General features: G+C 42.0%; 1 protein-coding gene across 1 annotated transcript in view; it reads left to right on the top strand.

Moving 5' to 3' along the window:
• The window catches only part of sema5a (sema domain, seven thrombospondin repeats (type 1 and type 1-like), transmembrane domain (TM) and short cytoplasmic domain, (semaphorin) 5A), a 179,986-nt gene that overhangs the window by 40,992 nt on the left and 121,518 nt on the right, over positions 1–17,476 (top strand). The window contains exon 2 of the mRNA XM_080208270.1: positions 16,277–16,492. Coding sequence (XP_080064396.1) covers positions 16,339–16,492 — 154 coding nt within the window. The 5' untranslated portion in view covers positions 16,277–16,338. The remainder of the gene's footprint in view (positions 1–16,276; positions 16,493–17,476) is intronic.

Here is a 17,476-nt window from a genome sequence, read left to right as displayed (position 1 = left end):
ATTAGGTGAAGGCCAACACTGCCATTGCCACTGTTGCCAACACGTGTACACACACACACACACACACACACACACACACACACACACACACACACACACACACACACACACACACACACACAGGCTAAATGTTTTCTCTGGGGTAATATAAATCCTTGATCCATCAAAATGGGGTCACACCAAGAAAAAGTTTTGGAAGCACCTGGATAATGCGTTACTGCCTTGAAATGGCGTACAGATTTTTCAGCCACACTGCAGGAAGCCCTACTCTAATACTTAGGCACTGTTACTCTAGGCACTGAAAAATGCCACCAAGTGAATTCTAGTAACCACTTTTTAACTTGCTGAATCTTTCAAAGATTCACACCAGGCTCAGAGGGGATAATTTGGTTTAGGCCCATTTTGGGCTGAGAATGGTAATCTTCCAAATTGGGCTTCAGGCCTCATTTGAATGGATGGTATCCAGCGACAGCTCATCCTATTTGCTGAACATGAATTTGTATTGTAGCAATTCTCTGATACGTTCTGGGATGCTGGTAAAGTGGACAGGGTGGATTTGAGTTCAGGAAGACACCAGCATCTGGTAGTGCTGTGGAATACTATCAAGCTCACTGTTTAGGTCCAGCAGCCCCTTTAAGGACGATTACTTAGGCCGCAAAGAACAAGTTGAGCAGAGCATGCCTACTATACACTCTACTTAGTTATTACTGCTGAAGTTTGGAGCAGGGTCATTAAAAAGGCATTAGGCCCATTATAAGAGCATGCCAAGAGCAAAAACACTAGCTTCAGATGATAAATATCACCTGATCCATTTATAGCTTTGAAATACTGTGGTGCCATTTGAGTGTGGGATGCAGCTGTCCCTCAACATTGGGATTTCTGGCATCTGCATCTAAATAAAATGGGCATGATAGGCTTCAGTTTCATCCCAGTTGGTTATAACTGTACTTGGAAGAAAAATATTATCTCTTTCACACCACCTAATTTCTGTATTCGAGATAACAAACCTAAATCTTGGAGTCGAGTTTAACTCAGGGTAATTATCATGCTACCACTGAATCAAAAGTGATGCTTTAATGCCAGCTGATGTAGTCCAAACCATAGAGAATGAGTTGGAGATTGACGTGTTAAACCCGTACAGGCTCATATCAATAACAGATTGTGAATTGTTTTCCCATTTGATTTACTGGAACAGTGAGAAGCAGAAAGCTAATTTTTAGAATCAGAGGACTGAGATGGTTTGGCTGGAAAACATGATTGTTTTCAGCATTATAACTACACTTTTTGTAGAGTTATTTTTGGTAGTAAATTATATTTTGGGTAAAGTACTATACCAATAAACTACTTCAGGCAAAATATGATGTTAAGGCAAGACTATATGTGAGAGAAATTTAGGATCATCAGGAATTCATTAATCATGCAAAGTGTGATCAATTCTTGGGAATGCAGTTTTGGGTAAGGTTTTTGTGATAACCCCCACGAGGTCCATGGGGAATCACTGATTGATCTCCCTGTGAGGCTTGTTAAGTATAAGTTCCCCTGGTAACAGGCAGTGGCTTTCTCAGCTGGAATTTGTTATCTAAGCCTTTTATATAAGGCAGGCCCAGGACTGGGTCTGCTGAATGGTAGTCCTAGACAGGAACTAATGTGTGTATGGCATGGTAATGGTTTTACTTTGCATCCGTAATAAACTATGTTCCTTTCCAGTTGGACTTCCTGAGTCATTACAGTTGTGCAGGCTCTGGGATTAGGAATCAGTTAGGTGTGGGGATGGGACAGGGGAGGGGTGGGGAAGGGGAAGGGGAAGGGGTGGGGAGGGAGGATGGGGTGGCTGCTATGGATCATTTTATTGGGGAATAAGATGAGTTGAACCGAATGGCCTTCTTTATCTGCATCAATCTTGCAATTTCCCAAAAGTAATAAAGCAAAACCCTCGGATATTGATCCATCATCTCATCTAAACTATTCAGCTGTCATTTGTGACTGAGCTGTGATCTGTCTTCTTTGACAAGTTGTGAAATGTTGCAGCTGATGTGTCAGCAACAATTCTAAAAGTTAATGACACTGGCTTTGGTTTGTGAGGGATGAGATTGTGTTGGGGGCTGTATTATTCTCCTAAGCCAATAATTCATAGCTTTTTTTCACCAGCTTACTATGATTACTGTCACGCTGTTCTCTTGAGCTCTTGAGTGAGGGAAAACATTGTAGAATTGATTTTCAATAACACTTCATTTCCAATAGTGTTAGTGGAGAAGAGTGGGGAGGGACGAACTTCAAAGGTAGAAGCATATTGTAATGGCAGTGTAATGTTTTGCTGCTAAGACTGGAATGAAAGACTGGGAGAAAATCTCTCTACTGTGCTTATTATACAATAAGCATATATGGTGGGATCTTACCCACTTGCCACACCTGCCAATCAGTGTGGCAAGCCAGGAAAATCACGAAGAAGGATGAAAAAACAACTTGCGCCTGTTTGCTATTCTCCCAGACTTGTTTTCCTGCCAAGATCAAAAGCCAATTAGTGAGAGTTAAAAGGGTTTACCTTGTTCCTACACAGTATTTTCCAGCCTCATGGAATCCTCCTCCTCACGCCAGCGAGAATCAATACCAGTCTCCAGTGGTGGAGACCAGGCGCCAGGGCCATGCTGGGGGGAATCATTGGTCATTGAAGTCCCCATGTGGTCGGGGGCAGAGCCAGGCAGTGTCCCGGGCAGCACCAGCATGGCAGTGCCCACCTGGCATCCTGGCAGTGCCCAGTTGAGCACCATAACATGTCGGGGCAGTGCCAAGGAGGCGGCGCCTGAGTGGGGGTGGGGCTATGACAGGGGGAGATCTGCAAAGGGGGGAGTTGAGCAAGGGGGATGGTGTGACAGGGTTGGGGGGAGCATGTCGGAGGTCCAAAAGGGATCTCATTAGTAGGTTCCTTATGCCTCGATTCTGGTGACCTGTGTTGCTGTGGGGGGTAGCCATCGATAATGGAATGGTGGGGGGAGTTTTAATGTCGGGGGTGGATGGGAGGAGGTCCCCCAGTTCACTGGGATATTGAGTGCTCTGCAGTCAGCTTCCCCAGTGCACTTAGGCTCCATCTCCCAAATCCTGAGGTTCTTCATCCATTTATTTTCTTAAGTCAATTTCCATAAGAAACTGCAGTCATGTCTAGTAAAAGCACACACTGAATACTGTATTAATTCGTCTTTAAATGAAGCCTCATGATCTGTCTCTTTCAAATATTTAATTTCCTTGTATTACAACAACAAAGACAGATGAGTACATGATGAAAGTGTATTCATCAAAGAAACAAAGTAAATGCATCCTTGATCTTCTTCAGAATAAATCAGTGAGCTGAGGATGTTAATGAGATGCCCTGACACAGCTTTCTTGCTGGATCATGGTGAATTTTGGCCTGCAGTGAGGTTTAGACGCAAGTTGATAGTGAGGGAGTGGTGGTGTTGATTGGGAAGGGATCAGGAAGGAAAGATAAGGGGAACAGACGCATGGGAACACCACCACCTGGAAACCAGTCCAAGTCACTCACCATCCTGACTATGATTTGATTTATTATTGTCACATATATTAGTATACAATGAAAAGTATTGTTTCTTGCGCGCTATACAGACAAAGCATACTGTTCATAGAGTGTGGAATGTAGTGTTACAATCATAGCTAGGATATAGAGAAAGATCAACTTAATGCAAGGTAGGTCCATTCAAAAGTCTGGCAGCAGGGAAGAAGCTGTTCCTGAGTTGGTTGTTACGTGTCCTCAGACTTCTATATTTTTTTCCTGACAAAAGAAAATGAAAGAGAGAATGTCCGGGGTGCGTAGGGTCCTTAATTAGGCACTGGAAGTGTAGACCAAGTAAATGGATGGGAGGCTGGCTTGTGTGATGATTGGGCTACATTCACAACCTTTTGTAGTTTCTTATGGTCTTGGGCAGAGCAGGAGTCATACCAAGCTGTGACACAACCAGAAATGATGCTTTCTATGGTACATCTGTAGAAGTTGGTGAGAGTCGTATCTGACGTGCCAAATTTCCTTAGTCTTCTGAAAAAGTAGAGATGTTGTTGGGTTTTCTTAACTATAGTGTTGGCATGGGGGTTGGGGGAATCCAAGCCAGGTTGTTGGTGATGTGGGCACCTAAAAACTTAGAACTCTTTACCATTTCTATTTTGACCCCACTGATGTAGACAAGGGCATGTTCTCCAGTATGCCTCCTGAAGTCGATGACAATCTCCTTCACTTTGTTGATATTGAGGGAGAAATTATTGTTGCCATACCAGTTCACCAGCATCTTTGTCTCATTCCTTGGAAATATAACGCTGCTCCTTCACTGTCCCTAGGTCAAAATCCTGGAATTCCCTCCCTAACAGCACTATGGATGTACCTACACAACATGGACTGCAGTAGCTGAAGAAAGCAGCTCACCATCACCTTCTCAAGGGCCATTAGGGATGGACAATGAATACTGGCCGAGCCAGCGAAGCCCACTTCCCTTGATTAAAATTATAAAAAGCCGATCGAGTGGTCCAGCATTAGGAAAGGGGTGACTGGTTGAGAAACAACCCCTGTCCCCACTTCAGACCCTTTCCCCAATCCCTGCCCATCACTCATGTGACCTGAGATCTAGCGGCGGTACTAAGCCTTGGCTGCCACCTCCCCATTAATGCTGCAATTCAGTAGAGCTGCTGCCCTCTGACTGGCTGGCAGCTCTCAATGGGAGTGAGTTTCACCCCTGGCGTTCTTAATCCCAGGAAAGGCTCACTGCTGTCCAGTTAAGTACCTGAGCGGCACTTAATTTGGTGGGCCTTCTCTAAAAGACACAACATCGGGTTCTTGTTGGCCTTTACAGATTGTCCCCAGAATCTTGTCACTTGCATAAAATAACACTGGTCATTACACAAAATTAGGACGTGTAGGATTTGGAGTAGATCTGTGGAAACGAAAATAACTTCTAATAACTGAATACAACTTGCACACGGAAATGCTTGGTAAACATTCTCATTCATAAACCCATTCAAAGCTTTTAAATCTCAAGTGGCTGATGTGTTATGAAAACAAACAAACTTCTATTCAGACCTCATATCAAAGACATCTAATCCCTTAATAGTTTCTTTAAGCTGTCATTCAAACTTTGAACTCAGAACTTTCTGCTGAGATAAAAACAGTTTTTGAAACTCAGCCAAGCATTCATTATGAATGCTGACACAAGAAAAGCCCCCGGGGATTAAAAAAAATCCAGACTATGACGTATGAACAGACTTTATCCACACTTCAAGAATGTTTACATCTACTCCATCAATTTGTGACTCCCATACATCGGATGAAAGCCCTGGCTAGATCAGTCAAAATGAGGTCTGTTTGAACACAGTGCTAAGTGGAGTTTGGGATTCCCACCTAGGTGAATGATGCCCTGTCACCTTCCCCTGTTAGTAGAGATTGAGGTTGAAACTCTCCTGTCTTGTCCACCACAGGAACCATAGTGGGTGAGACAGAATATTTGGTGGACCATTCAAAGGTTGAGCTCAGGCGGGAATTTCATGTCTTGTGCGCACATGGCTGGAGAATCCCACCCTGAATCTTTTGGAGATGCAGGTGGGATTTCTTCAGTCAGTTCCAGTCCACCATTTTTAAAGGTTCAATCTCCATGCAGAGACATGAAGGCAATGCAGGAAAGTGGAATTGAGGCGGAAGGTCAGTCAGTGATGATGTATTGAAATGGGTTTCACCAGGGCCTATTTATTTTGTATTTTATGGACAAGAGCTTTCAGATGCTGACACTTTCTGGCCTGCCACCTGAAGAGTCACAGCAGCTCCACAGCCATTTTATACTTGGAAAACCATTAATTGTCTGGCAATGGAATTTTCTTCCCTCAGTCATTGGGAGTCCTGCCTCGGAGGGCTGCTGACCAGTCAGATTGGTTGCTGTATAGTCCCAGTAGCAGCAGTGGGAGCAGTGACCAGAACTGGGATTACGAGCTATCCCCAGATTCTAAATCCTGCAGTCCAGGACCAGGCAAGTGTGGGGATGGGTGGTCTAATTATGGGAAGGGAGGTGAGAGCCTGGAGATGAGATGAGGCTGGAGTGTGAGAGTTGCGGATCTTGGTGGAGAGGCCTGGGGGTTGGGGGTGGGGTGGGGCGGTGACTTGGTATCCCCGGGATCCCGTATTGTTCTGTTTGATGAGAGAGACAGAAGTGTGTCTTTATCTACATTTTAAAAGCACCATATTCAGACCTCAGGGCTATGCAGTGATTTTAGGAACCTTTTGTAGAAGGTGAAATAATGGCTCAAACTAATAGTTTGAGCTGCATTGAAAATGTATTTGATTCTGGAGGCTGTGGTTTGTTGAGGGTTAGGATGTTTTAGCTTAAGACTGTGGCTGGGATTTTGTGCTCCTGTTCACATTAGATGATGTCAGTGGGAATTCCTGCTGTTATTGTCCATCACCCCTCTTGCTCGTGACGTCCAGTGGTCTCTACACGGATAATTCCTAACCCTCCCACCCCCACTGTAACTTCATCCGTTCATGTCAGCCAGGGGGTCAGTGCCTGTGGTGCACGCGTGGGATTTGTGGGAGGGGGGGGGGTGCGGGGAGCGTGGGGTGTGGCCTAAATAAGAGCCCGCCCCAACAGCAGGAAACAGTGGGACCCACCCACAACTTTTCCAAAGTTCCTCACAATACATTGGAGAAAGACACGTTTGGGGCGATGGTTTTAATGCTGCTTTTACCACCACTGTGACACACAAAACAAAAGAAGGAAAAATTCTGCCCTGTGTTTTTCACTACTGTAATATCCAGCGTCGAGGGATTATTTAGTGCACCTACTTGCTGTGTGGTGTATTGCATTGTAAACAGAATTCCACCAGCATCTGGATGTCGACTTTGCCAATCTCCTTTTAAAAATCTGTTCAGTTCTGTCTTGCAAGCAACTGAGCTGTTGTTTGTTCCTTCTGGCAGTGTAGAAGATTCTGCAACACCAGCACATAAGTGGAAAACCACCCCCAGAAATATATCCACAGCCGTTGGTCTATAATTTCTTGGTTATGCTTATCCGTTCACTTGAACAAATGGTGTAATCCTCTTTTTTTTGGAAGGGGTGATTTAATATTAAAGCAATCAAGTGATATTTAATTGTACAGAATAGCAATGGGCCACAGCTGATGTGTTGCGATTTTTGGCACCACATTATTGCAAGAACGCAAGATAACATACCGAAATGGGAATAATTGCAAGCAACCAGGATGAAGCCGATCAAAATAGACCATCTTGTATCTTGGAATCTCCCATGCTCCCGCCAATAAGTTCAATGGGCGGGGTGGGGGAGGGGGGCGAATTTGGCAGGAGGTGGAAAATTTGGTTTCATGTTAGCGTCACACCCTTGCTGGTGAGTTTCCACAAATATTACCCACAGATCCCTGGAATGAACCAGAGGCAAAGAAATTTAGGACTGTAGTGACTTTGACAGCCATTGACACTTTACATCTACCTGTGGTCTTCTTCCAAAAGTTTACAAATGGCTGCAAGCAGGAAGATGTCTGCAGCTCCTATCTTTGGGGTATCATGTCCTTCAAGTCGGTGATCTGTGCTCATCCCATCCCTCTTCTGGCTCTTTTCAAGGACAGTTAGGAATGGGCAATGAATGCTGGCCTGGCCTGGCCTGATTGCCACAATCCACAAATGAATTACAAAACCAGATGGTTGAGGAGAAGGTTACTTCTGCTTGTTTTGCTCCTACTGCTGGTGGTATTCCTCTTGCTGCTGCTGGTGTTGCTCCTGCTGTTTCTCATCTTTAGTTCTCATGTGGAATTGGCATTCGACAGCTGGAAGTGTAGATTAAATGACAACTTCAAAGTAATAGAAATGATTTCCAAAATAGTGAAAATCGCCACCAGAGCAATGAAAGCACACTGTCTGGAAGAGGTCCTGTGAGCAAAAGTCTATCATTCCGAGTGCAGAGCAGGTGTGAAGTCTCAATATTGAAAGCATTTCTTGTCTGTCATATGTTCAGCCCCCTCAAATTCCACAAATCATGGGGAATAAGTGTACACACTGTTCACAGAATTAAAGAAGCTGATAAGGAGCATTTTACAAATTTAAATCGCCAGCCAGCATTTTCCATGGAGTTTGTGTTTGCTGAGGTCAAAGACAGATGTCAGTGGGCTACTGTTGGCTGTTTGATGGACCAGCAATTTCAGCCCCTTTCAACGTGCCACCCACTCACAAACCGCATTGTCAGGTGAAAGAGATGAAATCTGATAATGCAGATAAAGAAAAGCAATAACTTAAAATAATCTTTGTAATCTGTTCTTAAAATGGTGCTGCAATAACAGACTCAACATTTAATATTAAATATTTAATTGTAGATAAAATCTAAGTCAGATTTATAATTTGTGAAATCATTTGCACACTAGTTGGTTTTGAGACATACATTTCTATAATTCATAATATAGACTGTGACTGATAACTCTACATATTTATGTTTCACATACCTATATTTATTGGTGTTAAGTACTAACTTGCCACTGGACTGTTTTTGAATGCAAGCAAAGGCAAGATTCTCTGCTTACATTCCATTGAGTTGCTGAAGTGAAGTACATCAAAGCACTGCTTTAAATCTGCTGTAATCAAACTATATCTTCAGATACTTTTATTCAAGGGATCAAAATTTGCGCAAATTTTGTAGCCTGGCCAAAATACACTTGGGTGAACATTTGAAAAAGTTCCCTTGCATCAATGGCTGTGGGACAAGTGAATCCAAATGCATATTTTGATTCTCAAAACTGCTACTTTTGTGAAAGGGAAATCCAGGCAGAGCCATAAATGGTCCACATTGGATCAATCGATGCTTATGGGTAATTTTCCAAATCATCATCCTTAAATGGCCTAATTTGTTAATTCCATATCCTTTATTCAAAATGTCCCACTCAGAGTTTTTCAGCACCTTCTCAGAACTGCCAGCAGCAGCATGATGCCATGAGACCCAGGCACGCTGTTCTGTCTCTATAGGGGTTGTGCTTAACTCTCTGCATATCCCACTGCAATTCCTCCTTCTGGGATTTGCTGGAGAAAGGTTGGCAGGTGGTCTAATATTGACGTCTTCTCTCAGATGAGCTGCTGGTGGAATCATTGTCCGCTCAAGAGGAGAACATTATCGAGTTTGTGGGGCAGGGGGTAGAGGGGGCAGAAGGTGCAGCAGGTTGTGGACCAGGAAGTGGAGGGGCAAGAGGCACAGCAGTTGGGGGGTAGGGGATAGAGGGGACAGGAGATACAGCAGATTGTGGGCAGGGGGTAGAGGGGGCAGGGAACACAGGTTGGGCGGTAAGGGGGGCAAGATGCACAGCAGGCTGTGGGGCAGGGGCTAGAGGGGGCATTGCATCACACCTGGCTGGGAGGTAGAGGGGGCAGTTGATCAGAGTCTGCTGCAGGGCAGGAGGTAGGAGGTAGAGGGGGCAAGGGGCACAACAGACTGCACCTAACAATGGGGGCACTTCACTGTCACATCGAGTGAGTATGTAGCCAGTTAGCTGCCCATTTATTATGAAAGGCGTCAATGCCCACCACCTCTTTCTAACTCCTGCAAGAGTAGCAAAACAAATGGGCTTTGGAAGCCCTTGTGATTGCATTGTTGGGTTTCCATGAGTTCCTGGCATTCGATTGGACTTGCGGGATTCCCATTCCCTCATCGTTACCCCCATTCCTTTCAGTGAATGGGAAGGAATTTCCCTCCCGCAGTGAGCCATTAGTGATTAACGCCAGATTCAGTGAAATTGAACGATTGAAAGACCTAATTTTTCCAGCAGTCTGGCTAGGCACAACCCCCACACCCCCTCTCCTGCAGGAACAGCAAGTGATCAGGAAGGCAAATGTTTAATTAATTTTGACAGGGTGTGGGTGTTATTGGCTGGGCCAGCATTTATAGCCCATCCCTAACTGCCCTGCATTTCAGAGGGTGGTTGAGAGTCAACTACTTTGCTGTGGCTCTGGAGTCGCAAGTAGGCCAGACCAGGTAAGGATGGCTGATTTCCTTCTCTGAAGAACATGAGAGGACATTAATGGAATGTTGCTGTTTTATCGCAAGAAGAATAGAATAAGGTGAGAGGAAAGAGATACAAAAGTATCCAGAGGGGCAATTTTTTCTCACAGAGGGTGGTGAGTGTTTGGAACAAGATGGTAGAGGTAGTCATAGTTGAGGTGGTTATGATTTTGTCTTTTGAAAAGTATTTAGACAGTTACATGGATAAAATGGATATAGAGGGATATGGACCAAATGAGGCCAATTGGGATTAGTTTAAAAAAAAGAATGGCATGGATAAGTTGGGCTGAAGGGCCTGTTCCCATGCTGTAAACCTCTATGACTCTATAATTCTATGAGCCCCAAGGACCTATTTCCATCAATCTGTGGGCCTCTTGGTTCAGGTAAGCACCCAAAAACTGTCCCAGACTAATCTCTGGGCTGGAATCATGGAAAATATGGGAAATCCGTAACATTAGGGTGTTAAAGTGAATAAAAGAACATAAGACATTCACAACTCAATATATTAGATAAAGGTATTCATAATATGTATTTACTATTCGTGACTGCAGATTCTTATGTAATAATTCACATCTGATCACATGTTTGATACATTTAGTAAGACGATAAATAGGTTTTCCTTGTCTGCAATGGTCTCTCGGAGTACGATGATCTTGCAATTTATTTTTGTAACAGAACGTAGGTGCTCTAAGGGTCACTCTAATTAGTGATTAATCTTGGTACTTTTCCAGTGGGTCAACCATAGGGCTTAGCACCAATGAGCCATACTCATAGAATTCACTGCAGCTGTTTTCTGCACCTTGCAGTAATGAATGTAGCTGTTACATTTTGAGTTACTTAAAGTTGCTTCTGGGCTCCTCACTAATATTGTCAGCAGGTATTTGAGAAAGCACCAACTAACAAGCAGTTGAATTTAAAGTGTAATTAAATTGTACATCCATTGTATTACACCTCTATGGTGAGTGGTGAGTTAAACTTGTCTGTAGCAGAGAGAAAGAAAATCTTATGCTTTACACTTCAGATCAAATAACAATGGACATGAACAAAGATCTCAGAAATCCACAAACAATGTAACCACATAAAAAGCTTTAATCGTACATATTGACCTTACTTTTTTTGTCACTTGTTATTTCTGATCCAGTTGGTTATAATTGCCATATATATATATATTAGAATCATAGAATTGCTACAGTGCAGAAGGACACCATTTGACCCATTGAGTCTGCACTGACCACAATCCTACCCATTCCCTATCCCCATAATCCCATATATTTACTCTAACTAGCCCCCCTGACATTAGTTGGCAATTTAGCATGACCAAACCACCTAACCTGCACATCTTTGGAGTGTGGGAGAAAACCAGAGTGGTAGGTGGAAACCCATGCAGAGAACGCGCAAATTCCACAGAGACAGTGATGCAAGCTGGGAATCATGTGTCGTTAAAGGAGCAGCGCTCCGAAAGCCCGTGCTAATAAATAAACCTGTTGGACTTTAACCTGGTTTTGTGAAACTTCTTACTGTGCCAACCCAGTCCAACATTGGCATCTTCACATCCTATATACATATATATCATATAATTAGCATAGAATATAAATAATTCACCCATAAACTTTTAGCCTTGCAGTTGCTGCATGGTGGTCCACATTCCTGAATTGCTGTTCCCGAGGCTTGTCTCAGGGACTTGAGACTCACTTTTTCTCCTGGTTTGCAATTTCATTGTTTTTTCCGGGCCTATTCTTATCCTTTTATAGTTAGGATCAACCGTAGATTTGAAAAAGAATATTTGTTCGTGGGACATGGGTGTTGCTGGTTAGGCTAGCACTTATTGCCCTTGAGAAGATGGTGGTGAGCCGCCACTTTGAATCGCTGCAGTCCCTGTATACGTACAGAGCTGTTAGGGAGAGTATTCCAAGAATCTGACCCAGCGACAATCCCAGGTGCAGCCTAGGATTCCTTCAGCATGGTTCCCAATGTACTAATTTAATTGTAGTTTTGCTTTCTCATTATTTGTTGTGCTCTCACCCATGTTTTGATGCAAGTTGATTAATATTTTTTGCCCACACCATTCCTGTTCACTCCTCCCCCTTTCCATTTGATCCTTCGTACCTTCCATCAATTGTTTGCAGGTGACGACAGAGAATGGTGGGCAGATGGAAGTGATAAAGGAACAGAAGATGACTAAAAATTAAATTTTGCAGCAATATGTTAAAACAATATAATTGGAGATGATGACAGGGAAAATGCAAATTAGACTTTGAGAATAAAAAGTAACAAGTGTGGAGAAGTATAACTGAGAACATTTTTAATCTGGGCGTCATTATTAACAAGTGAAGTAACTGGACCATGGTGCTATAAGACAAACTAGTTCCCTTTGTTTTCAAACTGGAAAGTTTGGAATGGGCTCCCGAGATTAAATATTCTGCTCACATTTGGTGGCAAATCATTCCCTATTCAGCTGCATTAATATAATTGTCAAATACCAGGTCATGGAATGAATAATCAACAGCTCCTGTGATATTACCAGAAATTTTCAATGTACGGGAAACATGCTTTTTGAGTTTATTATAAGTATTTGTAAACGAGTACACTTTAAATGCTATTTGGCATAAATGTCAGACAACTTTCTGATGTGATTAACAGAAAGTAGGAAATGCTTATAAGCTATCACTTTAGACATTTTAATACTTTTCATACTCCAGTGCTTTCCACTGACTGACCTGTATATTGTTATTAACAAAAAAAAATTGTCATTCTTTCAGGTCAGATATCTAATTGATTCGCTGAAACATCCTGCACATTTTGTAGGAAGCATGAGCTAGAAAAAATAATTCCTGTTTCCTGTGTGGTGAATCAATATGCAGCTGGACATGGTACACATGATTTTCTAGCAACTATCTGTGTGTCAGGGAAAGCAGAGTAAAACATTTGATTCTGCATCTGTTTAGATAGCTCTTTATGAAGTACATTCAGTCCATCTGGTCTATTATGCAGACCTTTGCATGGTCTATGTCCCACCTGATTCCCATGGCAGGCGGGAAGGCAAAATTCTGCCCTTGTATCCTTCACACAACTTGCTTTCCAACCTATCTTTGCACCATCAGCAAATTTGGTGACTAACACCTGTTCCCTACATCCAAATTATTAATGTAGATGGTAAATAATTGAAGCTCCCAGCACTGATCCCTGCTGCACTCCACTGATAATAAGTAGGGACACTACCCACACCATCATGACCTTCCCATTGATGTATTGTCACTACAGAATCAAATTTGGAATTCATAAGAAACTTCTTCACCGGAAATGGTGAGATTGTGAAACTTACTACCACATGGAATGGTTGAACTGAATAGTTTAGATGCATTTAAGGGATTGCTCCAGAAATACACAAGGGAGAAGATTGAGTCTTATGCTGATGGAGTTTAGTGAAGGATGGGAGAAGGATCAGATGGAGCAGATATGTTGGCGTGAGCTAGTTGTGCAGAATGCTCGGTTTCTGTGCTATATTTTTGATGTAGTTCTATCAACCATGTACTTGTAGATGGTTACCGCCAGAGTGACTTGGGGAGGCTTGAATGAATCAGGACAGATCTTTGACCTGCACAGAGCAGGTCAGCACTGTTCTGGCCTGAAAAGTGTCTCATTTATATTCAGGATGGATTTCAGAGCAAATAATGCTAGCCAACATTTTTTTGAAATAATCATTGCATCTAATTTCCTGACTGAGGATCTTTCCCAGTATTGTGAGAAGGTGATAACAGAATAAAAAAAAGCAAGCTGTTTGTGACTAGTGTCACCAGTGGCAGTCATTGCCTCATCTTAATCAAGTCTTCATGCTGTCGGAGATTCTAGAGCTCTTGCATATATATTACAAGATTGTGTTTAAAGTTAAGATTGCCAATGGTAAACAGTGATCTAACATAAATAGCGTGCAGCATGGCTAAAACATTTGGGGTCTATTTTCTTTCTGCACGTTCCTTCCCTGCAAGACACATTCCTAAATATGGATGTAAAGTGGAATTCAAGTAGTTTGCAGTTTACATTTGAGTGCAATATTCTGAACTGACAATTGGAGACAAAAAATAAAAGTTCAAATCTAGCAGAAATGTTGAAAGGAAATCATTTGAACTCATTTTCATCTCACAAAAGTGCAAAGTTATTGCCTGCCGGGAAGGATATATATCAATACAATTTTAATTTCCTGTTATCTTGTCACTCGTTTCTGAAATCTGAGAGGGGGAGTATAATGAATATGTTTTTAGCAGCATTGGTACTTTACAATCATTCTGAAGCACACAGAATGACACAAATGAACATAGGAGCAATATGGCGGTTATATGCAGTATGTGGAATAGATATCTTTAGTATAGAAGTAACATTTTCTTTGTCAAAATGCTCTCTCATTTCTTAAAGATTTGTTTAATTTTCTAAAAGGGTCAGTGTGCGCAGGGAATGATGGCAATGTATCAGCTAACATTTCTTGCATTAAAGTTGGATGTCAATTAAAAAAAGATAGGGTGGAAAATAGATTGTCAGGTGATGCAAAAAATAATCTTCCTCATACTTGATCAACAACTACACAAAATGATGAGGTATAGAGGGATAAGATACAGCAGTAAGCACAGACTAACTCCACATTGGAACTGAGGTGCATCATATTTGCATTCAGCAACACAGAGAAATGTGGGTGATGATTTGAATGTAAACAGAAAGCAGAATATTTAGGTACTTGGAAGGTGAATACTAAACAGAGTTGGAAACATTCCATGTCAGTCAGCATCTGCAGAGAAAGAAGAGAAGTTAATGTTTCAAATTTATATCCTTCATCAGAACTGGAAGATATCACAGACTAACAGTATTTAAGAAGAAACAGAATAAAGGAAACAGAGGGACAATGCATGCACATACATAAGAAACATAATAAAATTCTTAGGTGGAAAGTGGGAGATAATTAAATGGCTGAAGTGATATTGGGGTGGATCTTGACTTTGATAGTACCAAATAGTAAAGTTACTGGACTAATAATCCACTTTTCTCTCTTGACTAGAATGTAGCCTAACCTTGGGTACGGCCTGGAGCTGATGGAGTACTGCATTGGTTATTGGATGTGTTTTTAGTAATGAGTAGGCAAAAGAAAAACTCAATGTACAATGCAATGCATAAATTTGAAGTGTTGTGTTCAAACAATGCAATCCTAAATTTCACAATTATCATTTCAAAGTGAAAAGAATCCCCAATAAATGATGATAGTTAATTTTAAGAGCATGAAAAATTTACACAAGGTTCTCCTTGTACAGTGGATCCATGGTAGCTGAAAGTAAATGCTGTTGATTTCTCTGGTACCTGTGAACACAGCAGTACAATAGTCTTGAATTTGGCAGTATTCTTGTGATTGCTGCACAATACTGACATTGATCATTTGTTCCAAGATTTTGATTTGTGGGTTTCCAAAATTGTGTTCACCAGGAAGAGGCTGAACTTAAACACACGTGTTGAGATTCAGTCATTTTTCATGACGAATTACAAAGGTGCAACATTAACATTCAGCCAGGGGAAATGTCTCGAGCTGATGAAATGCTGGATTAGTTATTCAGGAACTTGACAGTAGTGAGTAGTCAATAAATACAACGTAGTGGTATATTTCCAAGACCTTGTTTATGCCAGTGACAGAAGCTGATAAATATATCACACTGGGAAAGTCGAGAGGAAGTATGTGGCATGTCAAATAAAACACTTATGTTGAAACCAAATCTGACTACAGGTAGGTGGGAAAATGCAGCTGCCAAATTGAAAAGGCCAGCTTGAGTGAATCAGTAGGAGTGTTAGCCTGTTTTTTTTAACTTTTTTTTATTTGCTTTCAAACTGTTGTTTTTAAAAAAGGCAAATTAGCAAACACATCCGGGCAAGTTAGTCTTGTACAAAAACTTTAGAGGTACTTACTGAAATATAACTAAGGTGGACTATAAATGCTACATTTTAAAAATACAGGTGAAGGATATGTTGATTTCCATGTGATAGGGAGGTTTGGAACAGTAAAACTGCTATCTTAATCTGTCGGTTAACAATGTATCATTTTATTCTTATATCAAGTGTCAACATTGTTTCAAAATAGTACCTCTGAAGACACATCATGCTACTAATACATGAATAGAGTTATATTCTTCAATATTTGAAACTAGAATTTATGCAACAAAGAAGTTTGTATGTGAAAAGATTGAGCTTCACTTTTGCTAATTTTTTCACTGCAGGTCTTTTCAGATGCTCACAGTAAAAGCCTGAAGCCAGGAGGGAAGTAATTGCTAAGCATCCCATGGCTCCAAGGAAGGCCAGTCGGTTTTGGACATTTTTAGTTGGTGTTCAGGGATTTTTTGTGGTGGTTGGAGGAGATGGAAGCAGTGGGTCATCTGTTTCACTGGAGCACCTGCAGTGTCAGCGAGCAGAGCATCCTATTGTAACTCATCGAGGTGAGTACACTGTGCCCTGTATAGTGAATGGGAAGCTGAATGGTGCAAGTTTACAGAATTGCTGTTTTTGTATGAAAAATCACCTTTTTGAAAACCTGCCAAATAGAATATTGGTTTCTACTGAGCAGAGCTAGTAAGGTAAAATATAATATACAGCTGAACTTATACAGGGGAGAATTTTCAGTTTCTGCTGACACCTCAAATAAAAAATGTTGGCTGTCAGAGCATTGTTAGTAGCAAAATTCTTCCTCTTTTTAGGCACTTAAGTGTCAATTTTTAATATATATTCCCATTGGGAACTGTTGCCTGGCACTCTATGGGTTATGGGGAAAAGGCAGGGGATTGAGACAAGCTAAACTGCACTTAAGGAAACCAGACATGATGGGCTGGATAGCTTACTTCCCTGTCGTAACCATTCTATGATACGAATTTCTTGTATGGCAGGATCTCCCTTCCCACTATCTGAAGAGTCAGTGGGAAACACACCCTGTTGACTGCAAGTGTCCCACATCCATTTCACTCAGAGGGTGGTGGGTGAGTGGAATCGGCTGCCATCGGTGGTGGTGGGGGCAAATTCGATAGGGTCTTTTAAGAGACTTCTGGATGAGTACATGGGACTTAATAGGATTGAGGGGTATAGGTAGGTCTAGTAGGTAGCGATGTCACTGGCACAACTTGTGGGCCGAAGGGCCTGTTTGTGCTGCAGTTTTTCTATGTTTTATGCGTAAGTGGGCATCAGATAGCTGCAGACAGGACTTCCATCCCTCACTTTGGAGGAAGTCCCACCTTGGAGGGCTGCTGGCAATCTGATTGGCTAGCAGCTCTCCAGTCTCTGCAGTATCAAGAGCTTCAGGAAGATGCCTGACACTCCGTCCTGAGATCAGGGGGTAAGTGAGTTTAAGGAGTGCCAAGAAAGGGAAAGTAGGGGAGGCTTGGTGGGACTCACAAAGTGGGTGTTCTGAAGAAGCCACCTGCCTGAGTTCT

Source organism: Carcharhinus amblyrhynchos, chromosome 2 (assembly GCF_965287045.1).
Source record: "Carcharhinus amblyrhynchos chromosome 2, sCarAmb.v2.hapA, whole genome shotgun sequence".
NCBI lineage: Eukaryota > Metazoa > Chordata > Chondrichthyes > Carcharhiniformes > Carcharhinidae > Carcharhinus > Carcharhinus amblyrhynchos.
Note: the sequence above shows the minus strand (reverse complement) of the source record. Positions and strands in the feature narration are given on the sequence as shown.